Raw genomic sequence first — 26,771 nt, forward strand, 5'->3', positions numbered from 1 at the left:
AGGTTGGGGAGAGATGCTCAGTGACAGCATTAAAGCACGGTGTGGGAGAAAATTCAATGTTAACACTGATCCACCAGCTCACTCTTCCACTGTCTCACAGCATGCTTTCTGTTGGAAGTCGTCCTCACCTCACCTCTGTATGTGCCCCAGAATGCTACAGCACTCTCAAGGCATGTAACCCCTCAGAGAGGTACCTACAGCACCTTCTGCCTGCCAAACCTCCTTTCCTGTGTGCACTCATCTCTTCCTCACAGCTGCAGGTGTGCAGCTATCTGCCTTGGGCAGAGCTTTGGCCATCTGGGGATTCGGCCATCAGGGGAAGAAAGCAAGCTAGTGCTTTTCCAAACTATCCATTCACCTCAGCTGAGTAAACATATTAAGGAAGTTTATTCTCCACTTCAGAAGCTGGAAGGATAGTTGGAATTCTCTCTTCCAGAATGCATCTGCTAGAGAGCCCTCACAGAGAACTGCTGCCCGAATCAGCTCCTTGGGGGCAAGGGGAGAGGTCTCTGCAAAATGCTGCGGGTTTTTTGTGTGGCAGGGGTTGGCACTGAAAATAGAATTGCCAGCTCCAGAACTTGAACGTACGATGTCCCACACTGAACTTGTTTAGTTCTGTGGATTTGATGGGGTTTTCTTCCTGTTTGCAAGAAAAAGGACGTGGGAACATAGTACAGCAAATGGCATGTGAACAAATTTCTCCTCCCACAGGGACACAATTTGCATGTGCATCTGTCTGTTTGGACAGTGATCTCGAATGTAAACCAAAATTCATCTCTGCTTTCACATTAGAGGATCTGAATATGACGCACCTCTGGAAAAGCACTCTGTAAGGTTTCCTGAGATGTAGCATATGTATGGGAAAGGTAGGTGAAAAGAGGAGGTTTTCAGTCAACAAACCTGCAGATTTCCTTGGGAAGGCTGGTATTATTAAAGATTGTGAACCAGGATTTAAATAGGTGATTCTCACCTCAGTTTTATCTCTATATTCCAAACGTCAGATGAGAAATGTGAGGCATGATTGTCAAGATGTAATAGAGGCATTGCAAGCAATTTAATTATTTAGTGAAGGAAGGAAAAAATAGTTATTTGACTGAAGCACTAATGGAAATTTTAAGTTTTAATAAATAAATGTTTACATCAAAGTTGTCTAGTGTTTGATAAGTAAACAACCCTATAATCAGAGTAGTACAAAGCAAAGTAATTTCTTTTGTTTATTCCTAAAGTTAAAATTAAAAGTCCTTCAATATTGCATGAATAAATTCTGATGTTTCTTTTTTGATTTAAATAAGAGACTTGAAAGAAATTCCAGCTGTGACAAATTTAAAGTGAATATACTGAGTAGATAAAAATGCACATAGATGAGTGCAATGCTCCATTGTTTAACTAAACAAACACCTAATTTTGGAATATGTGAATTCTTGGTAATAATTTTCTGTGGTCTGCTGCTGTTCTCAGGTTTCCCAGCCCTCACTGTGTGTCCGGCACTGGCATCTGCTGCAAGTGAAGCAGTGGTTTGCATAGGTGAGAATATTCCAGGTTTTATTTTGCATCCAGATTCTTTCAAATGCTCAGCCTGCACATGAGTATAGTGAGAGGGTCACAAAACATTCACACCATTGGTGTTTGAATCCAACACCATCTCTCCAAACTCCTGGGCATCCATTGCCTGTTTCAGAAAACACCCCACATGCCATAGTACTTTCAGGAGCAAAGCTCCCTCGACTACATAAACACAGGCAAGAGTGCTGGCTTTGAAGGGAAGCTGTTACAATAAGAATGGAATAATAAAATATTCCCTCAGCCAAAGGAAGAGAAGGACTTGGCTCCCCACTGACATGATGCAGCATTGCCAGTGTGGTTTCTTCAGACAACTGTAATGACATTGTCTGGCTGCCTCTCAGACCTCCTCTTAACAGTTTGTTTAACCCTTTGACCAATTTCAACCAAACCCTGTGGGAAGCAGAGGTCCTCAGGAAATGGAAGTCACTACAAGTTTAGTGTGGACAGGGGCAAGGAGGATGAAAGCATTTGCCCTTTCGGAGGGAAAGGATTCTGTGAGTGTGGGAGCTGGGCAGGTCAGAGGTAGTGTGGATTTAGAGGAAATGCTTCCACTTGCCTCATCCCTGCTCTGTCAGTGTGGGGAGAGGTGAGGGTGGTGTGTAGGGATACAGGAAGCATTGCAACTCAATAATCCTCAGGAGCACTTGTGGAGATGAACTGGAGTTACTGTGGTCAGAGTGGGCAGGGAAAGGGTAGCACTTGCTAGGAAACCCAAATTCCTTCATTGTGCTGCTCAGTGGATGACTTTCTTAATCCAATGTCTGGATTTTTGGTGCACAGGTAAAGAGACAAATGTTTCATGGCCACAGTCATTGACTCTACCGGCAGATCTGGAGCACATCTGCATTCTTCATCAAGTTTGACCTGTCCGGGGTAATGAGTGGTAGCAAACTGGAATAGGTGGTAAAAGGTGTTTTGAGACAAGGTGAGGACTGCTGTGCTTTGAGAGAGAGCACTGGTACACAGTGAAAACCTTTGCTCCTTTTTGAAGCCACGTTCCATACTGTGCTACAAGTGAACTTGGAAAGCAAGGGTTTGGAGCATCTACCTTGGCAGCTGAGGGCTCACACTCAGGTGAGCCCACAGCCTCTTTACAATAGTTTTGCCACAGAAGCAAAACCTGGAAAAACAAAGAGTGCTCTGCTGCCAGGGGAGTGGGACTGCTGCAGAACTCTCTTTGGGGAACCCAGGATTGCTGGACTCTATATCCCAACAACAAGGTAGCTGAGGGATCCAAATGCAGTGACAACTTGCAAGCTATGGCATTGGGTTAAAATGCTGACTGGCTGTTTCTCTGGATGTTGGATAAGAGGGTAAAGTCCAGGGTGCATTTGGAGTCCTCTTTGGAAGGGGTGGGAACAGCAGACACTCTGTACCCTTTCTCTGGTGCTTACACCAGACTTGAGGTTGTCTTCAGTTGTGCTCACCTGGGCTTGGTGGGACCCGTGGACAGCCAGCTCTCCTGCAGCAGGACCTGCCAGCCTCCTGATTCCTGGCTCTCAGGGCCGTGTGCTTGCTGACATGCAGAGCTGTCGAGAGCAGAAGCAGTGCAGGCAGCCTGAGTCACATTCCTCCAACTCGGTTTCTCAGCAGAGCACTTATTCCAGGGCTGTATTTCCCCGTGATTGATTACCCCTGCTATTGTGGAGCTGACATCTTGCACAGGAGTCCTGCTCCTGTCCCTTATCATGGGAGCATGAGGAATGATCATTCCCCAGCGACACCCATCGATAACAGTGAATAATAGCTGGGAAAGGAGGCAGACGGCAGTAGGAACACGCTCAAGAGAGGTGCTGTAATTCTTGGGACAGGACGCTTCTGCAGAGGAGGAGGAGGAGAGATTGCAGGGTGGATGGGAACGGGGAGGGTCCTGTCACTGTTGATGCTCTCTAGAGCTCAGCGGTTGGAGAGAAACATTGGCTAAGGATGGTCAAAGCTGGGAAGGACAAAAAGCAAGGAGGGAAAAGGATGAAGTGAAAAGAGCTAGGAGCCACACTGGAGAGCACACAAACATTCTGGTGACCTCTGATGCACAAGGTATGAAGAAAACAGACTGTTATTGACTATGTGGACAATCTGGGTGATCATCTGGATTTCAGCTGTCCCGGTAGGTGCTCAGAGCTATTTATTCCCATTTGCATGGAACCACATGTTGTCTGAGTAACTGAGTTAGTCTCTATTCCATGAAGCTGTGGTGTGTCTGTTTAAAAAGATCTATGCAGAACCTGGGATTTTAAAAATTTTATTCCTATTTCTGCTGCTTCCTGCACTAATGGACAGCGGACAGATGACTAGATGCTGGATGCCTCAGTTTTCCTCACCTGTATAACGACAACAGTGTTACTAAGCTGCTTTGGTAAACATAACAGGTTCTGTGACGAAGGAGAAAAGATTTGACACCATTTAGGGAAGCTTTACTGATTCATACCAGCAATCAAACCCCTAAGGGGCAATGCCCACCTCTAGCAGTGCCTTCCTGGACTCAGAATGGGGGAATGTTAAACAGTGTTTAACTTGCAACGTTTGTTTTCTTTCTTTTAGATTTATGACTTGTGGTAGATTGTCACTGCTGATCTCTGGGCCTCAGATCAGTCAGGAAGGACAGCAGAACCTGGGCTGTGATTTCCAGGTGCTGCTCAGGGTGTCACCAAGAGTACCTCCTTCTATTTGTTCTTTTTCTAGTCTTTCAAAACACCTGCTTTGATTCTGCCAGGCATCTTTTGTCCGTTAAACCCTCTCATTAAACTAACCCTACTTACTCTCAAATGAAATGGCTATGAATTTTGTGGTTGCAAATATAAATAATAAGCAGTGTTTAGATCCATTCATTTCACAGTTTAAAAACTGTAGTTGGCTATTGCTATCAATATTACAAACTGCAGCTTTTTGCCTGTTCTGGACATTTAGTTATCACAGCTATTTCTGTTTGGAATGGGTTTGATACCTTCTCTTTAAAGAAAATACAAGGATGTCCTGTCCCCTGCCTTGCTAGGATAGAGTTAATTATCTTTTGAGTAGCTGGTAAAGTGTTAAGGACATCAGAACTGTTTCAGGGAACTGTTTAGGAAGAGACATAGAAACGGCACGTAGAGGAGCCCCTTTTCCTCCTCGATTTCCAGCTGCGGGGGAGGCTGTTTGCTCCCACTTGTAGATGTTAAACACTAGTGAGACTGAGCACAGCTGGTAGCAAAGTGGGGTTATCTGGCCATGGCATGGGAAGCGGATTTCACATCGCTCAGCAAACATCCGCACACTCGCACCCAGCCTGCCCTCTCAGATGCTGGCATTGGCAAAGACTGGCTGAGGGACTATGTTTGTGGAAAGCAAGGGTTTTAAACCAGCACCTGAAGGCTTCTCTGCTTTCCCAGGGCTTAAAATCCTGTTAACTGCACATCTATATTGCCAGGCAGTGGTATCTAGCTGGTCAGAAGGACAGGGTGGATACCACTTTGTGGGGTAAAACAGTAATTGTAACTATGCCATATTCCTGCTTGAACAACACAGTTTATGTAAGAAACTAATGCTGTATCAGATCATCAGGGTGGTCTTCACAGCTGAGTGTGCTAAAAGCGTGTGGCCTCGTTCTAGCCATAAAGAAATAACACAGACTTTAAATCTTTCTGGAACAAAAGCTTTCTTAGGACCTACATTTCTTAAAAGAAAACAGTGCCCACACAATGTAGAGGCTTATTTAAGATGAAGTGTTCTCCTGTTTCTGAGATTATTAACATGACTCCTAGTATTTATTTTTGCATATGTTCAGTACCATCCTAACAAGCCACATGCAACCCACACAAATTGTGTTGGCCACTTCAAATACTCAGCACTAATATTGTTTTTTAACATATTTTCAAGACAACTTTGGGCAGAGATATTACAGTAGAGTATGTTATAGGACTTAGCTGTCACACCTGCACTTGTGAAGTCTGAAAGTGTACTAAACTGCTTTACTGCTGGGAATCAAATAGATAAAAATAGAGAGTGATAAATAATGCACGTTAAAAAAAAAATCTATCAATATTTAGAAATTATCAAATTCAACCTTCATCTAAATCCTAGCATCAGAGGACAGTTTATTTCATCTGAATTCTTTGTGTGTGTGATTCCAGAAAATTCAATACATTGTGCAAAACCAAGTGGTTTCTAGTTTATTTATTTCATGACACACAAAGACAAGGGAGAAGGATGCTGAAGTTAAACACACCAGACCAATTAGGTGAGGTATGAGACGTTGCTGAAAAGATCAAACTTTGTTTGATACCCAGAAAATATTCTAGCCAAAATAATGGGAATATGGTCTCTGATGTCTGTTAAGCTAAAATTTAATTGTAGAAAAGTAATAGTTCTCATTACAAGGTTTTCAGGGATTGTTCTCTACCCCAAATCTAATCTGAAAGTGATCAGCAATGCTACAAGATTGATTAGGTTAAGTAGGAATATGATGCTACCAGGTTAAACTTCTCCTGAACAAAGGACATAAAAAGGTTCTATCTGATACTTTTCAGCTAATAGATCCTGATGACTGGCTTTTAATCTTTTCAATATGTGTAGATATACATATGTGTATATATATATATACACCTATATGTACATAAAAGGTCCATAGTGGGATTTTATAGAGATTTTTGGGTTTATTCACGAGGGATGAATTATCTAATTTGTTACAATGGGAATCCACTTATGTTCAATATTTTTGTTGTCAAAAAGAATAGAAACTGCTAAAATAATAGAAATGGTAAAAGTACTTTTTTTCTGCATGATGTAACTACTGGGACCCTGTCCTGCGTATAATTTTACAATGATTTTCAATACATATAATTTTAATGATCTATAGTTGTTTGCTTTGTTCACTTATTTTGGTCCAGCTACAAAAAATTATAAACTCACATTTAATTGCTACATAAGGATTGAGTGAACACTTACATTTCCACACTGTTTTATGAGAAAGGAGGTTGGGAAGGTGAGAAAATTACCTTAGGACAAATTACCATCTAGATTCTCATGAAAATCTGGGTGAGATTCTGCTTTCAGATAGGTTTCTGCAACTGGTCAGTAGCAGTAATACAGGCTCGGGTGGTCTGCAACAAGTGGGCATATTTGGCTCACTTCTGCCCAGGAAAATAACCTGTCTACATTTTAAATTTCCAAGGGTGAGCAATTAATTCTCTGTTACTCTAAGAGACTCCAGCAGTGTCCTGGATGTTTCTGCAGTCTTTTGGAAGAGCATCCTGCTCATGTACTTAGTTCAGCAGAATAACACATTTTTCTCAATATCAGTAATGTCAGCAAAAGGGAGAGGACATAAACTCAGTCTGTGTTTGCCTGCTGCTACTATAAAAATGCAGACTGAATTATGAATATTGACTGTATTTCAAGGTAATTGTCTGTATTTCAAGGAAATATTACCCTCAATCAATTGATAGATTTGCATGGAGAATGTGAGCATAAAAAGGGTAAATTCTGTTGAAATGATAGAAGTTTTAAGAGGAAAAGTGATTCCACTGCTTTTAAAATTTGTAGATCAAAGCTGTTCCACCTGTCTGTGACCTCCTGAGTGTCCTGAAAAGGGAGGAAGAAAAGTGTGCTGAGACCCTGTCCCTGGAGGCACAGAACAGAACGACTGAAAATGATCTGCTCCAGAGCTCAGGTAAAGGCTGAATGATGCTCTCAGATGAGCTGGGTGGCCTCAGACTCAGATACCTTCACATCCCTTCCCACTGGGTGCATGCACTTTGTGTGTAACTCTCATTTAAGAGTAAAAAAAAACATGTAAGATCTGTTATAAGCCTTTGAGAGTGGTATTTTGACACCTTACTGTGACAGCAAGAGTTGTAGGAACCTTCTAATCCAGTTGTTCAACTGCAGTCTTCACAACTAGGGAACGCACCAGCAACTAGATCTTGCAAATTTCAGTCATCACATCTTGAACAAGGATAATTTACAAAGTCACCCCAGTAAGTGAAAATTTACTTAACTGTATTTGCCTTAAAAATCAATGAAGACCAGCAGGTAGCATTTAAATCACATGGCCTGAAGGTCCTCATTGCTTCCTCCTTACTCTAACTTACTGCCACATAACAGAGTTCTTGCATTTCACTGAGGATTTATCATCATCTAAAGGAGTATTTTGACCCAGGAAGGTTTTGTGGTACTGAGTCCTCATCACGTAGACAGCTTTCCTTTCACAGCTGAGCAAGCGTTTTCATGCGCAAGGGGTCTCAGAGAAATAACTGCAAGCGATTATTAAAGCTTGCCTATGAACTGAGTGTCAGTTCCCCCAGGCAGCAGCTGGGTCAGCATCTTACAGGGAGCATTCTAGGAAGGCAAGATGTGACTATGTTTTGTGCATTACCAGACATCAGCACTGAGGATGGGGTTGTGTCGTTCACAGCATCTCACAGACTGAACTACTTCAGTGGGCTTTTGTGGACCATGACACAGCAAGGTCCTCTGCAGTGTGAAAAGTGAAGGAGCTCACATGAGATCGGCTGTGTGCAGGGTGTCCTGGCCAGAGATAAGCTAGAGCTGAGTTTTTTTCTTAGTTTCAAAGCCTTTCTCTCTAGGAGAGAATGTTGGAGACACAGAACTGTTTTACTGTGACCTGGCCCAAAGGTAGGACTCAGAGGGAAGATGTATCACTTGGTTTCTTAGGATGCTTAGCATTTTTCTCTGACCTTGTTTTGTCCCTGTGAGCCTTGCAGACTGATGGGTGTGAGTACAGCTTCAGGGCATTTCCCCCTGTAGCAGTGACAGGGTACCCTATGGCAGGGTACCAGATACTCCACAAGACAGATCTGTCTCATTGCCTATAAGAAGTTTGATGATATGAATAAATCACTATTGTTTGTTTCCTTCAGCAAAGAGGAGGGTGGTTTGTCAACCTATCTATTTTTCTTCTTTGGTTCTCTGACATGGCTCCACTGTTTCCTTTGCACCAGAGCTCCAAACATGCAGACAAGTTAAACTTCACAGGACTGTGCAGGCATGGACCAGCACTAGCATTAGGAGGCAGTACCATTTTACCAATGGTCTTATTTTATCTTGGTCAAATACTAGCTCCTCAGCAGAGACTTAATCCAATTTTAAGTTGGATTCACATCTTAAAATTCCACTGAGGCCTCTTGTTACTAGAAATTTTTTAACAGGTTACTTCTACCTAAAATTCTACTGAACCCTAAGAGGGTTTCTTTACTTGGATAAATTAGGGAGTAATGCTTTTATCTGTATAATAACACATATGAAAATACCTCCGGCCTTTAAGTATCTGCATGTCTGAAGACCATGTGCAGAAAATCCCATACAGGGACTTCAGTTTGAAGAAGAGAGAAACGAAGCTCTGGGATTCAGTGCATGCCCTTGGTGGGTCATGCAGGGAGGGAGGAAGGCGGCTCTGCAGGGTGTTGGTCACCTTCCATATCCTGCACCTGCACCTGTCCCTGCCCCAGGAGCTTCGACTGTTGCAAGCAGGGGACAAGTTCCCGCCATGCCTCCAACCAGCGTCTCTCCTGCCCTGCTCACATCCCTGTGAAGATGGCACAATCACACAGGATTCATTGCTGGTGAATAAGGCACAAAGTACCTGAGCAGTGAGTGTTTCTTATCCTCCTGCAGTATAGGGGAAAAGGGACTCTGCCCTTGTGATACCATTAGCCTGGTAAAGGGCGTAGTGTAACATTAAAGTAACACAAGTCACAGTTATGGGTTCTTTTTTGCACATGAGTGAAGACAGGGTAATTCTCTTGGGTGCAGGGCAGGGAAGCTACTGATGATCTGGGACCTCTGATCCTGGTGACACCGTGTATTGCTGCTTGGGGAATGCTCTGTTTGCTGCTTTAGGGAGATCCCAAAGAGCACAGGGATGTCAGGGAGGTGTTGCTGTGCTTTGCCTCCACCCCGAGGCTCTTTAGCTAGGTAGGGGTGGGTGGCACCAGCTTAGGTCCATGAGGAATGGCAAGAAGCCCACCTGCAGGAGGAATGGCTCAGTTGTTTTTTGTTTTCTCCTCCTGTATGGAAACCACCTCAACATCATAATTTTTCCAGGTTTTTCTGTGCACTGAGTCTGATTTGGGGGGCTTTATGCCAGTGGTATTGGCGTGAAGGTTTAATAACCCAAATAGTGCAGCATGTCAAGGCATAAATATCACCCAAGGTGATGTTTTGTTTACCATTAAACTGTTGCTTTGAAGTAAATGGTTACCAAGTCCTATAAACATTGGCACAGTGAGGACTCCAGAGCTGAGGTGAACAGCTCTGTATTCTCAGGCACTATTGCGCTGGAGGAAATCAATGCATTTCTAGAAATGTAAATATTTTTGTTAGGCTAATGGGAGGCTGGGCTTATAAAACATGAAGCGTTTGAGGGGGTGCTTGGTCAGCACTTCCTCCCCTCAGCTCTCAGAGAGCATGCAGGGCGGACAGCAGACGTCTAGATACACCAGAAATACGGTGGTGCTGGCGTGATCCAGTGGCCTTTTTCTTCCCCTGTCTTGTTACAAAACCCACAATGAAGGCTGTGCTAAAACCATGGATGGTGAGTGAAAGAAAGGGAATGAACCTGAATAATTTCAGCCTATATCTGGAAAAGAGCAAAATAAGAAATGGCAAGATTGCAGTTTCTCTGTAGCACAAAGAGCATGAAATGTAGGTCTTCTCTACTAACACTCTGCACTGCAGGTTAAAATTCATCCATGCCAGACTCCAGCACCTAAGCAAGATGTTCATGTAGAGATCCCCATCATGCTGTGCTCCACTGACCACTGGATGAGCTGCCTGGTGCTTCTACACCAGCCCTGCCAGAAGGCAACACAGACAAGCCAAAGGTGCAGCTGGAAAATTCTCCTTCTCACCCTGACTTTGGGAGGTGACCATGACAAATCCATCCTTAACATAAGCAGCCCTTGCACCTAACTGAGGGTAACAGGGTGAATCTGAGCAGCCAAGTCCAGTGAGTGGTCTCTTGGCATTATTCACTTCAGCACAGTCTTGCCATAAATAAAATAATTTATGGTGATAAAAGAATGACATTGATGTTGTTCCTCTCTGTCCTTTCCCCAGTATAATTCTGAAGCTGTTTAAACTCCTAGTCACAGAATCACAGAGTCACAGAATTACAGAATCACAGAGTGGGTATGGATGGAAGTGACAACAGTGGGTCATCTGGTTCAACCTCCCTGCTCAAGCAGGGTCATCAAGTTGTATTTTTTCCTGTTTACAAAAGTATTATGTAAGGAAGCCATTAGGGTGACTCAAAGTGGAAGCTTTAGAAAGACTGAAAGCAAGCTAAAAAATTCACATGTGGTTTCCTTCATCTTTCCAGGCCATTCAGTACTTTCCAGAAAACAGATGGGTAGCCAAGGTCCTGATGTGAAGTTCACAATGACTCGAGTTGCTCTTTGTGTGTCTGGGAGAGATGAGAGGAGTCAAGGACCAGAAAGGGACAGGTCTGAAGCTTGCTGGGGCTTGTTTGAAGCAAGCAGGGCCTATTCTGTCCTATCCAGGCTTCAACAGGTCTCAGCAGGACTTTCTCTGTCTCATCCAGCTTGCTTTTCAGGGTACTGAGCACCTTTGTTTCTGTAGCTGCCTTGGTCATGGGGAGATGTTGCACCATGTTGCATTGCTTCGAGATGTTTCACAGTGCTTTGTTGTTGGACAAAGTTTCACAGTGTCACGTCACTGGGAGATGCTGATGGTATTTCACTGTTGCCCCCCCAGGCAGATGTGCTGGAATGTGGGATAACATGAGTTGCTGGCCTTCGTCCACTGTGGGACAGACGGTCAATGCTCACTGCCCTGAATTCTTCCAGATGCTGACTGGGAAAAAAGGTAACACTAAAATTACAGTTTTCCTGCCCGAGGTGTTTTTTATTAAACAGTTATTTATGAAACACTTTATTTTTTATTTATTTACAAAGATGCCACTGTCAGGTCTTAACTTGAAGGGGAATTTTGTCCCTGCTTCTTTCAAAGAACAACGGTCACTTAGCAGCTCAGTTTCCAACACGAAGTTTAATATTTAAAATCCTGGAATTAAAGTAGCAAGATGTTTTAAGCATTTATTTTTCTTAATCAGGTGGAAAAAAGTACAGGAAGTAAATGCTATCCTGAAAAGCAGGTTTTTTAGCATGGTTTCTCAAGGGAAAGGGTTTTCTCCACTCAGGTTCTGTGTTTATTTCTGCTTTCCCCTTTTAATAACTCTTGGAGCTAGTGGATGATCTTAGCTGAGGTTGATGGGGACAAAACCTCGCACAGCATTAAGTTCACACAAGTTTTGGCAAAACATCCAGACAGATAGGCAGAAAAGATCCCTTTTTTGCCTCCATCAAGAGGAAATCTGCACTGGGAGTTTATCCTTTGGCTGTGACAGGCTCCACACAAGTGTCACAAACTCATGGAAACTCGGATTTCACGGCTCACCAAAAAAACTCAGTCAAACTGAGATGAGCTCAAGCAATGCTTGTCCTTTTCCTGGGACTTAAGCTAGAAATGAACTGAAATTTATTCCCTGTAGGCTACAGTAATCATGAGCTATTAAGTAAGCCTGCTTTCTGTTCATTTCTAGTTTTCAAGTAATGCCTAAGAAATGTGCTTACATTTCTCTTGAGCAAGTTAATGATTCAAGTCAGAAGAGAGTTTTGCGTTCTTCAGTTATAGGGCACAGATTAATGAGGTCCAGTACTTACAGAAAAGCAGACAAATTCATTTTATGAAGGGAGGAACAGGAGACAAAGTATTAGATTGTCTAATAAAGATTAGATAATTCAGAAGAGAAGCACTTAGTGCTCCTTAAATAAAATCAGTTGTGAGCCACTCAGATTAAAATAAATACCATGCTACTTTCTGTACACACGAACAGTATCTGCCCACTGAGCCCTATAATCTGGTTTAAAGACAAAGGATAAACTACACAAAGGCGCAGGTCGCTGAAGAAATCATCCATCTGGCATTCTCTCACAAATCTTTAGTGTATGGATACCAGCCTTTAAATGAAATCCCTGCTGGCACAGCCACTAGAGGGAACTGCTCCCTGCTTCTGGCCTTCCTACCAGGGAGGACAGCGGGAGCTAGTACATCCAAAGGTCATAATTACATCTCAAATGTTCACTGCGTTATCTTGGAGATAGTCTGACAGCTTACAGTTTAGTTGCCCTCCTTAAGGAGAAGCTGAAACCTGAACCACTTCTGATAAACAGCAATCAGAGTGACAGTGTTCAGAGTAGAACCCCAAGATGTGGCCCATCGGCATCTGCATCTTATTTCTGCCTCTGCATCTTGCATTTTGGGTCAAAGTCAGCAAAAACTTATCCTCGTTCTCATAGCCACATTCTTCTTTGACTTTATACTGTGGCTGGCTTGTGACTCCTGCATTTAATTACTGCTACAGTCATTGCTCTGTTTGAAGCAATTTTGAAAAAGAAAAACAAAGATCTGCTTGCTTCAAAACAAAAGCAAAAGTTTTCTCTCCTCACCACTTACAAAGCAGATGGGCAGCCACAAATTGCAAAAGCCCATAGGTTAAGCCATGCAGATTGGCTCTGAGCTCTGCCCAAACCCTGCTCTCTGGGCTGTTGAGTTTTGTGCTGACATCTAGACTTGCATTTGCAGCCCAAAGTGCCTGGTCCCTTACCACCTAACAGACCAAAGAAACAAAATCGTCTGGAACCAATTAACACAACTTAAGTTCACATCCATACCTTCACATTGTGTCTCAGGCAAGAAATAAAGGAAGGTGTGACAATTTTGAAGATTCAGAGGCAGAGAAAGCCAGATCTCACGGCCCCAGTTCCTCAGCCATCTCTTTAGGCAGAGTTCCCCCTTGCCTAGGCAACTTCAAAAGCCTCCAACGCACCAGTAAACACCAAGCACTGATCCTTAAACAGTGTGTAGACCCCAAGTCTGCTCTGAGTGCGGCACACTGCTGTTTCTCCAGTGTGTGTGCCACCCATAAGCAAGAAGCACGGCTGAAATTTTGCTCATGTCCATCCCTAGAACATGCCTGGCATAATCTCCTGCGCTTTGCATATAATGAAATCGAGCACCAACACAGAACTTCACTCCTTCTTGTCTGATCTGCTTGGACAGCCTCAGGCAAAAACCAGTTACAGGCGTGTTTACAAGCACAGTGCTCTGCTCTGGATTAAGTATGCTGTGTCTTAGTAGTTGATGCTGAAGTGGAGAATTTGCCATCACACCACTCCCTTGTTGAGTGTCAAGGCAGCCTGGGGAGAACTGTTTGGGAGACCTGTTTCTTTCCTGTTGTTGCTGTATTGCAGCAAGGCATACAAAACTTGCCTCACAAAGCAAACCTGGCCCTTTCAAAGACGCTAAGCTGGAAGAAGATGTTCAAAACAGCATCAGAATAATAGTCTGATACAGACACACCCAGAGCTCTTCCCACTCAGAGTTCTCAGCACATTTGTTGTGCCTTGCAGGTTTACAGAGGTGAGTTCAAATCAAGTGCAGAGATGCTGTCAGGTCACCAATATTAGCCCAGAGGTAGCAGGAGCCCCAGCTCTGTCCTGACAATCCCAGCAGGGCTCCAAAGAGCATAAACCATTGCCAAACACTGCTGCATGTACATCTCCCTCCGTTCCCTCAACACTGTGGGGATGTTTTGCAAGAGCTAGATGCCCTAGTGTCTTCATGATTAAATGTGTGGGCAAAAAGCAAACTTTTTATTGTGCCTTCTGGCAAGGCTTGTACTAAAAAGAGCTGCTGATTCCATGTCCCCTCTCAGTTCCTGCCAGCTTTGCAATCACTGTAAAAAAGCCAGGATTTCATTCCATGCTTCTTAACTATGGGTCTTACCTGACAGATCGATGTGATTAGGACAGTGGGCAGTGGTTTCACTTCTTTGGAATAGTTTCTCTTCTCCTCAGCACGCAACTTTCATGCCTGCTAGGGTCATTTTCTTCCAATGAGATTGTCAGGTGTGTAAGGCAGGACTTCCCACTTCAACTTTAGTGCCACACATTCACATGGATTTGTTTGAAACTATCCTATTCAACCATATTCAGCTTGCTAGGGATCCATCTCACTCAGCTTTAGGAGACTAAAAGTCAGCAGAAGTGGGTGAGACAAACTGCCCTCTATGGATATCTGCCCTAAAAATGAATTTGGATTCCGCAAATGCCTATTTTTCTCCAAAGACAGACATGAGGAACACAGTTGGACTCAAGAATTCAGCTTTCAGAAGTTGAACTTAAATGAGGATAATCTCGTCCTAGCCTTTAATTTGCAAGTAAGCAAGGAAATCAACAGTGTAAAATAATGTCCAGTCTTGGATATGTGGAAAAGCCTTTTAGTTTCCATTTAAATCTCACCAAAAATCCATGACCATCTACAGTTTCTTTGTCTCTTTGGAGCATGACAAACCAGAGTAAGGAGGTGGGAGCATTCAGCAAAGTATCAGGTTTACATGGAGTATGAATCTGTGATTGAACAAGTCATGTGTTTGCTGATCTTGGAATAGTGGCCAAGAAACACCAGATGTACTGAGCAGTATTATTTATGTTGCAATTAATAAAAACACATCCATCACGGTCATCCCTGAGTGGGCAAACAATATTATGACCCACACAAATACACTGGGCAAGTATCAACAGAATTAGCTCAGCTGCATTTCACCTCCAGCTATGCAGAGTGCACTGCCTGAGGGCACATATTCTCCTGGATCCTGAAGAAACCCTACGTTGTGCTGACTGACCCCTGAGGAGACCAAAGATTCAACTGGAAATGGTCATACCTTGTTCTGTCTTTTTTTTATTTTTTTTTTTTTTATTGTTACCATACAGGCTTTGTCTACAGAAATTGTACAAATGAGGGCTGGTCAGACCCGTATCCAAGACCTGATATTGCTTGTGGCTACAATGTCAATGACACGACCAACGACGCAAGAGTGAGTCGAGTGCCCGTGACCACAGATCTGCTGCTTTGGGGCCCTGGGGGAGGAACATGTTAAGGAGAGACTGAATGATGTTGTGATCTAACTCAGGTGGGGTTATTGTTATTGGTGGTTTTCAGTGTGAATGCTTCCTGTAAGTGATAGGAATAAGTTGCTCAGGGTAAAATTTCAGTAGCTGATTTTACAAGAAAATTTAGCTGTTAAATAGGAGGAGGCACCTTTCTCTTGGCATGGGCTAATCTCTACCACACAGACAAAGGTAAACATGTGACTATGTGTTTTCCTGCAGCGTTCCTATTTCATGACCTTGAAGACCATGTACACCGTTGGATACTGCACCTCCCTCGTGACACTGATGATAGCCTTAGCAGTCCTGGCCTCTTTCAGGTGAGGAGAAACGTCTCTGGTTTGTGTTTGGCCAGGACTTCTGGTCATCTCAGCTGACACAAATCCTTCTATTGACTTTCAAGGCAAGTTAAAAATTGAGGTATTCCTGCAAACCTTCACAGAAATCAGTGACGAAATTTATTTCCGAGTCGACTCCCAAAAAAGGTCAGAGCTGCTCATTATATTGTGCTCTCCTGTTCTTTGAAAATGTAGCTGGATGAATGTTGCAGATGGCATTTACACCAGCTCCCTGCTGAAGTCTTCCCATGACTTCAGCATCCATTGGGCAGAGTATCTCCCCCTGCTGCTCTTTTCTTCCCTTCAGATGGTGACTAAAACTTTGCTCTAAGTGTCACTGCACTGACTTCTGGCAACGTGTCTCAGGTTTCTATCAGCAATCTTACAGTCAACTTATCTTCACGCACCCCTGTAACCTGGAATTTGTACTGTGCTGCTTATTCAGTGAAATTATAATTTCTCTTACAGTAAATGTCAGGGCAGCATGTCTGGGTAGAAGGAAACCCAAACACTTCGCAAATTTATATTCAGGCTGCACGGCCTCCAGACACAGATTATGTGGAGATTTAATACAGAAAACATGGCAGGCACAAGTGTACTGTGCTGGCAGAATAAATAAATTCACCAAGGTGTGAACAAACACCTTGGGTTCGTGTTGCTCCAGAAAGAGGGAGGGAGGCTAGAACAAGCATATTGGCATGAAATCACAGTTTTTCTGGCAAGGTTCAGCTTGTTTTAGTACCTGAGTGGAGCAGATGTGACTGTAGCTTTTTAAGATTTTCTCTAGGATATCCCTCTTGGGAGATGCATTAGCCTTTCTTTCACAGACAGAACAACATTGTTCTTCATTTGCCAGCTTAGCAGTACTAAGGATTGAAACCTGCTGTTTACAGTCACAGGCTCCCCACACTGGCAAGGAATGTCACTTCATGGGATCTCCTCTCTCTTTTTTTCACAGAAGACTTCGCTGCACAAGGAACTACATCCACATGCATCTCTTCACATCGTTCATTTTGCGAGCCTCATCCAACTTCATCAAGGATGCCGTTTTGTTTTCCTCCGAAGACATAAATTACTGTGGGGCACACACGGTAACCCTCTGCCTTCCAGCTTGCTCCACCCACCCCTCAGTCTCCCAGCAGGATCCTAGCAGGATCTAGTGAACAGGGAAGGAAATCTCCATCCCAGCTTTACATTCATCATGAGGGGTTATGGGAGAAGAAAGGTGTGCTCTGCCCCTTCTCTGAGAATACATTAAATATTGCTGACTTACAGACCTGATAAGGGTTTGCATCAGAGAGTCTGGGAAAGGAATCTTCCAAATTTTGAAATGTTTTTGCCTTTTTCTTTTGACTGGCAGCAAAATATTTTGAAAATTTGGGCGTGTGGAGGGGTGAGCAACACTGGAGATGATGGTCAATGCTTTAAACTAAAAGATGAGAATTAGGGAGAGAAACGAATATAAGCTTGCTTTGTTTTACCCCACCGGTTTTGCTGGATTTTTGTTGCTGAAAAAGAACATTTTGAGCACATTTTAGTTTGTCTTTAGCAACTGTTTTTCTTGGGGAAAAAAAAGATTGATAGATACATTTACATGCTTCTCTAAGGTGATATTAGGGTTACTGATACTCAGAAGGTAGTAATAGTAAAATTCCTCTGAGACAGTAATCTGAATCCATGTGCCCATGTCACATTCAGTTCTTCTAGTGAGGCAGTTGATTAATGCATTTAGGGAGTGCCATCCCTGCTTTCTTGTCATGTGAATGCTTGTCTCGAGGACACCCATTTAGTTCCCTAATTGCTATAAAACCTCTATTTGCCAAGATTAACTTACAGCTCACTCTCTTTGTTAAAAGGTAGGTACAAACCCAGGCAAAAGCTAATTATCATCTCTTTCCTCAGGCTGGCTGCAAGCTCACCATGGTCTTCTTTCAGTATTGTATCATGTCTAACTACAGCTGGCTCCTCGTGGAGGGACTGTATCTCCACACTCTCCTGTTTATTTCATTCTTCTCGGAAAGGAAGTTCCTCTGGTGGTTCATTGTCCTCGGATGGGGTACTGGTTCTCCCTTCAGTTAGAATAACTGGGTTTGTTTTGCTCTGGGGATGGACTCCTGAAGCAGTAACTAGCTTTTCCAATTGCAGGTGCCCCAACCATGTTTGTGGCTGCATGGGCGGCTGCCAGGCAGTTCCATGAGAATATTGGGTAAGTTGTATGGAGGGGAGGAAGCTGGCAAACCAAGGAGAGCATGCAGCTTCTGTACAGGCTGCTCCATGGGATCCTGTTCATTTCTAACTGCTGGTAGCCAAGTAAATTGACCAGCATCCCGCTGTGGTGGGAGCCTGGATCCTTGTGTGGGTGGGAGTAGCTGAGCAACCTGAGGAAATACATCAAATTCCATTTGAGCATTTTTCAAGGGTAGGAGATAGCCTTCAAGTATGAATTAAGGCCATGATGTTTTCAGTATCTGTATCTGACTTTCTGAATGGTGAAACTTTGTTCCTTTCTCTTTCTCCCTTCCAAAATTTTGGGAAAATGTTTGTACTTTATGAGAAGGTCAAACTGCTGTCCAATGGAGGTGGACATTTATCTGTAAGACATGTTGTACCACTAAGTGAGAGTGGGAAATTAATTTTGTAGAGAAGGGGATAGGGGCCTACCTGAGGTGCAAAACAGACTAAACCTCTTTGAAAATACACCAGTGTTTTGATAACTGACTGCACCTTCTCTTCTATTTTTACAGGTGTTGGGACATTAACACTAATGCCAATACCTGGTGGATCATTAGAGGCCCCATAGTTTTGTCTATTTTTGTAAGTCTTTTCTGGGACAAGCAGATTCAAACTGTATTTTCAAATACTGTAAAGTCAGAGACCATCTACTCAACATGCTTTAGAAGTGTGTTAATGAACCAATCTTAGACATGTGTCTGAACTGGTGTGACACATAAATTACTGCTTAAGCAGCTTCTGCTCAGCAGGACTTAGTCACTAATGCCCTCAAGCTAAGTTCACAAGGAAAGCTAGATTGTCCTCCCAAGAACCAAGAGCCTAAAGAAGATCAGATTTCTACATCCTGTTGATTTCATATGAACTTGGCTGGCTTGTGGAAGCTTGTTTTGGACTGTTTCAAGGAAGGTTCTGGAGGAGGAATGAGTGGCTGTACATTTCCATACAATTGCCTTTATGTCTTCTGGTCAATGCCCCTCTCAGCAAAAACAAACCCAACTTTGCCTTACATGACCACTGTCTTTTGTTTTAAGCAATGAAAACAGCTAACAGACTGCACACTCCATGTATTAGTGGACAGCAATTATACAATAATAGCATTGCTCGATGAATTAAGGCACAGGCACTGAAACTCAGTGTGAACCTGCCCAGTAATAATGGCAGTAGTGATGGCAAGACCAGTTTGGTACACATAGTAGTCAGTAGCTGTGGTTGAATATTTGCTCGTGCTCACCTTTAGAGACTTAGGTACCAAGGGGCTGGAGCTGCTGCTTGGAGATAGTTGTTGTGCCCAATGGAGATGCTCTGGGTCAGACCACGTATCAATGACCTGTCTGAAACCCTAGTCCTGAAACACGTGAACTGCAGGTTGCTCTCTCAAGTAACATACTGACAGTCCAAGATGACCCAAGAGATGGTTGAGGTTTTTGCGTTGTCAGTAAGAACTGTTTGCAAAACACAAACTGAAACATTTGTACACCCTCAGAAAACAGGGCAGCAGAGATGGTGGGTTAAAGTTCTGCTCTGGTTTACCAGTGAGAAATCCTGCAACCCCACGAGACTGCACAAGTGATTTGGGATCAACTTAAGGAGGCCACGGCATTTATTTTTCTTAACAAAACAACCCTCAGCCTAGGAGTCACTCAGCAATATTTAAATGCCAACAAGATCCAGGCATTCTGCAAGACAAAAAGCACTATGTTAGTTTATCTTTTGGCGGCCACCACCTGCTATCGCCTTCCCAGTTCCCTCAGAATGCTGATCATGTCTACTTTAGCCACAGAAGGTAGGAGCCGCCTGCACGACTCTGCCTCTTTACCCAAAAAGAGGCTTTAGTCAAGCCCATAACCAAACAAACAGCCAGATCCTAAGAACACAGATCTAATCTCTGTATTCTTCACAGCCCTCAGCAGTTCAAAGGGCAGAAAAACAGCACCGATAAACACCTTTGTGCTCCCAGGCTCACGCTCATTTCTGTCCTGCCTGGGGATAATTCCTCCCGGCAGGAATCCTGCTGCTCTCCCTTTCCTGTGGTTTTCATCAACAAAAAGTCCTGCTCAGCCTACATGGCTCGTGCCTGGCCTAATGGGTTAAAAACCCCAGAATCCCCAGACCCAAACCTCCTTTTCCTCCCCAAGCCCCTGAAATACTTCAGTTTTTCATGATCCCCACTCCTACCTCCTCCCAGCTCTACTTCTTTCCTCATTCTTCCCCAGCTTCCCCAAACCACCAGTACACTCTAGACACCCATGCAGCCAAACTTGCTCCGTTTCCATCCAATAATTTTAGGGAACCCCGTGGCTTCCTGGGTCAGTCCCATCTCCAGTGGACCTGCTTCTTCTAGGGAAACCCAATACCCCAGAGCCCTGCTCCAATGTCCATAGATAGGCACATACGAGCAGCCATGAAGAGGAATGCACCTCTGGGATGGTGTTTCCAGGCACAGGGAAAGGTTAAGGGCCTGACACAGCGCAGGGTGTTGCAAAAGGGGTGCAGGTCTGCAGGCTGTACAAGATCAACCCCAGGCTGTGCCTTCCCTGCAACTCCCACTCTTTGCCTGAGGGCCAAACGAGCAGAAACAGCTATTGCCTCATCTTCACCCAAACTGAGCAGCAGATCAGCATTTCTATCTGATATCCACCCTTGGGGAGGAGGAAAGTGCAAAAGGAAGAACTTCAGTGTCAACTCTCTCCTCTCCCCACTTTTGACTACTTTTCCTCTGTGATCTTAAACCACTCTTGGCAGGGAACAACTGGCACTTGCAGTCCCAGCTGGCAAGTGATAGCTCCAGTGCTGCCCCTCTGCTAGCAACCAAAGTGGGAGGAGACTGGGCAGAGACTGTCTGAACTCCACAGCCAGAAGGGATCCTACCGAAGCACCTGGTCTCCCTTCCTGTTGATGATTTGTCTGAATAATAAATCCTGATCATGCCCAAACTGAATCTACAGCAAACTGGCAGGGAAAGCAGCCAGCGCCCAAGCCCAGGGTGGCCAGGCAGGCTGGAGAGGCAGGGACAGAGACTGGGATGGGGACATGGACACTATTCTGCCTCCTTTGCCCAAACACTCCAAACTGGCTCTGCTGATAGCTGGCAGTTACCTAAATGGATACTGTTTGTGTTGTGTTTGTTTTTACATTCTTACCTTTTTTATTTTCTTTTCAGATTAATTTCATTCTCTTCATCAACATTTTAAGAATTTTGATGAGGAAGCTCAGCTCACCTGAAGGACGGAGTAGTGATTTCAACCAATACAAGTATGTACCCTACATGCCGTGTAAGCCCACCTGAGCTCTTCTTGCTCCTTCTACACCACCTTTCCCCTCTGTTTTCATTCTCAGGAGACTTGCAAAGTCAACACTCCTCCTCATCCCTCTTTTTGGGGTCCACTACATCATCTTTGCTTTCTTCCCTGAAGATGCAAGCAGCGGCACAATGGAAATTCAGCTGTTTTTTGAATTGGCTCTTGGATCATTCCAGGTAATATTTGACAAGCTATTATTTCTTTAAAATAAGAGGTAGAACATCTGATGCTGCAACCGAGCAGACTTCCAGTGGCAAAGCCAAGCTGTCTGACTTCCCTTGAGATGCCTCATCCCCATTCAAAAGCTGGAGCTGCAGTTCTGTGACCACAGTTTTTTTTATCTTTTAGGGCTTTGTTGTGGCTGTACTTTATTGTTTTCTTAATGGTGAGGTGAGTTTTGTGTGTATAACATTCTTTTTTATTGCTGAAGCATGGCTCACTAATCAGTGGGATAAATTCCCCAAAGAATTACAGGTTTTATCTGAGGGTTTTCCTCCCAGCTACCTAACATCACTTATGAAATACCTCCTGGACCTGGCAAGCCTAAGTAATTGTATGCCAGATGCAAACTTCACCTCTCAACTATTGCAACCCTTTCATCAATCAGATAGCATTTTTACTGTCTGGGAATGGAGGGTGGGAGCACCGTCCCGCACACAGTCACACTGACAACCGACTGGTTCTGACGTATGGTGCTATTACCTGTCATCCCATGGCTGTTTTCTTTGCTTGATCCTTGGGAGGGAATTTATCAAGAGCTATAGCCAGTCCAAATTTATCAGTATTCTCATAAGCTAAAGCTTTTGGTAGAGGGACCACTTCCTTTGTAGTTTCATGATAACTCCCAGGCTCCTTGCACTCTGAAATGCTAAACCATTGCCTAAGGAGAAAAAGTCACATTGAAATGAAGGAGGAGTTTGAAATATTCTGACTGATCCTTTAACAGGGTTTAGAAAAAGTTGTTTTGAAAATAAAACCTGCCTTTTTTTTTTTTTTTTTTACCTCAAATATCCTGTTTTTATAACTTAAAATAGAATTCTGGAAAAATCTAAACCAAACACTTACTAAGGCCAGATAGGTTCTGTGGTCAGTTTCACCTGTGATTAAATAGAAAATTGTGTGGCTGCAGCAACAGTATCACTGGAAGTGTCAAGAAACAGGCCCTATCCTAACCCCTTAAACTGAGGGTCAAATAAATAAACCCAAGCCTTGGCACAGGTAGCCCGCTCTCCTTTTCCTGTTACACTGCTCTCCGCAGTGCAGGCCTCCAAGATAAACCAGCTGAACTAAGTATTTTGTGACCTTTCTACCTAGGTTCAGCTGGAAGTTCAGAGAAAATGGAGGCAGTGGTATTTAAGCAAACACTTGCGTCAGCATCTCAGCACCTCAGCGAGTAACGGAGGAAGCGGCTTAACTCAAGAGATGCACATGGTGAGGCCGAGCCCACCAGAGCACAGGAGAGAAACCCTCCAAAGATCAAGCGTGCTTTAACACTGTATGCCTGGAGGATACCTCCATGCCCAGATGCACATGGTCAAATCCCATGGGCTGAGCTGGGAGTCTTGTGTACGTATCCAAAAGTGGGACTTGGCTGTAGGTCAACAGTTCTTGAAGCACATCTGTTCATGTATATCCTGTGTAGTCCCACAGTTATTTTGCAAAGCAAAATGGGCCAAAATGCTTCCTTGAGTTTCTGGCCACAGTAATTTGTGTTTCTTTCCACATCAGTATTTTTCAGCTGCTATTTCCACCTTAAATGTGAACTTTCATTTTACATGTGGCTATCCAACAGCTTCTAGGCTAATCCAGGCTGATGAGTTTTAGATGTTTTCCATTTCTTCTGCTGTGGAAGCTGGGAGGACATTTAATTTTAAATGATGAAGGTTACATGTCATCCTTAAACACAGTGCCTGGGTTTGAAATGCAAAATTAATTAATACCTAAAATTTATCAAGGTTCAAAGCTTTCTTCCTTTGCCTCTTTTAACAGTGGAGACCTTGGAAACAACAACGGTCCAATTTGGATATTTGTATCATTTTGAAATGGTAAAAAAGCTGTTATTGCATATTCCAAGGGTGGCCAAAAAAACATCAGAAAGACAGCTCATTCCTATCGTGTCTGCACCTCTGAGACTGGTCCATTTTGTCTTTGAAGGGAAGAAATGAAAGTACTGGAGATGTTTAAAACTCAGTTGAACTGGACAGTAGAACCTGTCTTGTGAAAAAAAAGAAATGCCATATTGGCTACCAAAAATCTCTTTAAGAGTCTACAGTCACCCAGTGTGCTGAAATCTGCAAGACTGTGCACTATAATACGCTGTCACAAGGTATTGGAGCTATTACAGCTTTATGTTCTTAGGGACATAAATAAGAAATAAGAAATTTCCTGGTTTGAATGGCAAAGGGATAAAATAGTTGTCCGACAAATGCAACCAAGTCTCCTACTTGATTTTGTATCTGCATTTTCTTAGTTGGGGCTATTCTTGGCTGGGTTTCTTCAAGGGCAAAGATGATTGAACAGAATGCAAAGGTGTTTATCACTCATCCTTCCTCCCTATCACCTAAAGACATTGGCAAAACATTCATGGTATGTCAAATGCTGCCTGAGCGGCATTTCCCAACCCCCTCTGCCAAAACTGCCCTAACGAGCTTTTAATCACACCAAATGCCTACACTGTAGTCTTCTGCCATTTTATCTGAAGGCAAACATGCAGAGAAGTTCAAAGGAGGCATTCAAGGTTAAATTATCTGTACACAAGCAGGTTTTTGAGTGCTATTAGCGTTGTTTGAAACTGACATTACTCAAGAAAAGTTTTTTTTTTTCTCTGCCAGTGCTGAGATTTATCCCAGTTATCCCACACAGCCCCTTCCTGGTGCAGTGGGCACTGCAGGTAACAGCACATGGAGGGCAGCCAGGCAAGGAAGGGCACTCAGCAGCAAGGAGGGCTTTGCATTCCCTCTGGCCTCCCCTGCCTACTTGGCTTTGCTGGCTCATGCAGGTCAACCATCAGCAGGAGAGTTGAACTTCTTTAAAAACAGGAAAAATATACTCAGACATAAAGCTGTAAATTGGCAAGTGTTTCCAGGAATTACTTTAAACTTAAGTTTTTTTGAAATAGCAAGCTTTCAAGCTGACTTCATCCTTTAAAACTCAGCCGAAACAAGTAGAAGGAAGAGCAGAAGCAGGATCAGTCCCGTGACCAAGGGAGAAGTGAAAGCACCTCCATGAATGTTTGAGTAAAAGATCTCATTTTTGCTGACTCACCCAAGCCAAGCAGAGCCTCCAACCTTCCCTGGGGTTCACTCTGTCCCAGCACATTTAGCAAGTCAGATACTTCTGAAAACATATAACCTTAATTTTCTCTCTGGCCTATGAATGTGATGAAGAAGAATGAAACAACTTGTATGTTCCCTGTCTGAGAATTAAACATTCATCAAAGCAGCTGTTTGTTTTAAATGCAAGTACCCCCTTCCAGCATAAATGAAGAAATATAGATTCAGAGATACAATTACATGCAATTAATTAGATCTGATGCAATTATTGGCTCTCCCACAAGCCACTGTAAAAGCTCAGCCCTGCAGTGTGTAGTTAGGACCAGCACAAGCTTGAGGGGAGCCCAGGTTGAACTTGATACCTATTTGTACAGGACCCTGGTGAAACAGGAACAAACCACATGTCCCAGAATAAAATGCTGGTTTTTTGCATTTAAGAAAAAAAGTTCTAGCACAACATATTGTTTTACATGGCCATTTTAGTTTTATTTGTCTTGCCTGAAATAACAAAAAAAAAGAGGAATTACTCCCAGATTCTGCATTACACGTTTTCTTCAGGCATTGAGCACAGGCCTCTACTGTATGGAGAGCATAAAAACTCTCAGCTGGCATTCAGAATCCTCAGCTCTTTGGGAAGAGCATGTCCACTCGGGAGGTAGCCAGAAGCAGGCAGCATCAGGAGTTATGATGCTTCGACTTTGTCCTGGTTCCGCGTGGGCGTTGGAAGCTGCTGCCAAACACCACTACAGTGGACTGGGTTCTCACCTCCCCCATCTCCTGCAGGCAGTGCAAAAGCATCCTGCCCTGCTGGGGATCCTGCTTATTTAACTATGCTGAAGGATACCAGAGAAAAGAGCTACTTAGCTCTGGGAACACTGAGATGTTTATAAGCAGATGAAGAGGAACAGGAAAATAAATCTCAGCGAGCAGTGCAAAAAGCAGGAGGTGAAGGCTCACAGGCTGAACACAATATATTCAGTTCACCAGCTTCCCTCTCATTCCTTACACTTGCTCCTGAGTATTCAATGTAAAGCAGGTGAGTTTTAGCAGTAAATAGGGCCTGAGTACCACCTTTCACTCAAGTCCTTGTCATTGTTCAGGGATAGCGGTGACAGCCTCTGGCTATCTACTCCAGGTCCCCTGAGGAGCCACTTGTCCCTCTGCAAGCCAGGAGGGCAGGCAACATCTCCAGCAGTCTGAGCATCAGCAGTCTAAGAGCTAATGAATTTAAGAGGAAGTGATTAATGGATTTTCTCTCCAAACACAGTAACAAGGAAGTTCTCAGCAAAACTATCAGAAGCAAAAAAAAAACAGTAGTTGTGCCGTGAATTACGTTGTGCAATGCTTGAGTACAGGGGAGCTGAAATGGACTGTTTCAGATGGGGTGGATGCCAGTGAAGCTGAGGCCCCAGGAATTCAGGCAACACCCCTTCCAGGACACTGCCTGGGGCAGGCCTTGTTTTCACTCAGAAATGAGGCCCTTCTTGCATGTGCAAGCTAATCTGGAAGGCTGAGAAGAAGGGCCATCATCTGCTTACAATAGGCTTCAGCAGAGGGAAAGAGAAGGCAGCTGAGGACAGTAATCTTCCACTGATCACGTTCCCTTGACTTGCAAAATCAAGCAAGGCTCAACCTAATTCCAGGTGTCCCTCCAAGCACAGCTGAAGAAGGTACTGTAGACTTAAAATAACATGCTCTAGGGAAGCTTGCTTGAGCACAGAGACTGGACTAGATGACCTCCAGTGGTCCCTTCCAACCTTAACCATTCTGCGATTATGTGAAAATACAGTGCAGCCAGGACACCTCTGGAGCTAGCATGCCCTGTTATTTCCTTATTCTTATCCACAAGCTTGTGCACAAGTTTCCAATAAAGTTAGTTACTAAGTCTAAACGACTCATTAACAAGAAGTGATGTTCATTACCCTGCTTTTAAGAGATGTTAAACCGCCTGAGACAGGACAATGACCTCTCCTGTTGGAAAGAGCACACCAGGTGCTAATTAACTTGAGATTACATAAACTAATTCAGTGGTATAGCTGGGATACTGTTTTCCTGACGTTTAACTAAACCTGTCAGTACAATGAGCTCAGAGAAAAAAAA

At 43.6% G+C, this 26,771-nt stretch overlaps 2 protein-coding genes across 2 annotated transcripts in view; one reads left to right on the top strand and one right to left on the bottom strand.

Moving 5' to 3' along the window:
* Positions 1 to 26,771, bottom strand: part of TMEM37 (transmembrane protein 37) — a 132,704-nt gene that overhangs the window by 101,301 nt on the left and 4,632 nt on the right. The window lies entirely within an intron of this gene.
* Positions 3,446 to 22,895, top strand: SCTR (secretin receptor). The gene is given in 15 exon segments (XM_050340552.1): positions 3,446 to 3,508; positions 3,510 to 3,566; positions 3,569 to 3,670; positions 7,084 to 7,210; positions 11,275 to 11,385; positions 15,354 to 15,457; positions 15,753 to 15,850; positions 16,827 to 16,959; positions 17,771 to 17,924; positions 18,014 to 18,074; positions 18,613 to 18,682; positions 21,261 to 21,352; positions 21,437 to 21,575; positions 21,748 to 21,789; positions 22,714 to 22,895. Coding segments are annotated over 15 exon segments (1,530 nt in total). The 3' UTR covers positions 22,891 to 22,895.

This window comes from Myiozetetes cayanensis, unplaced genomic scaffold, assembly GCF_022539395.1.
Source record: "Myiozetetes cayanensis isolate MyiCay16 unplaced genomic scaffold, myiCay2020 scf9, whole genome shotgun sequence".
NCBI lineage: Eukaryota > Metazoa > Chordata > Aves > Passeriformes > Tyrannidae > Myiozetetes > Myiozetetes cayanensis.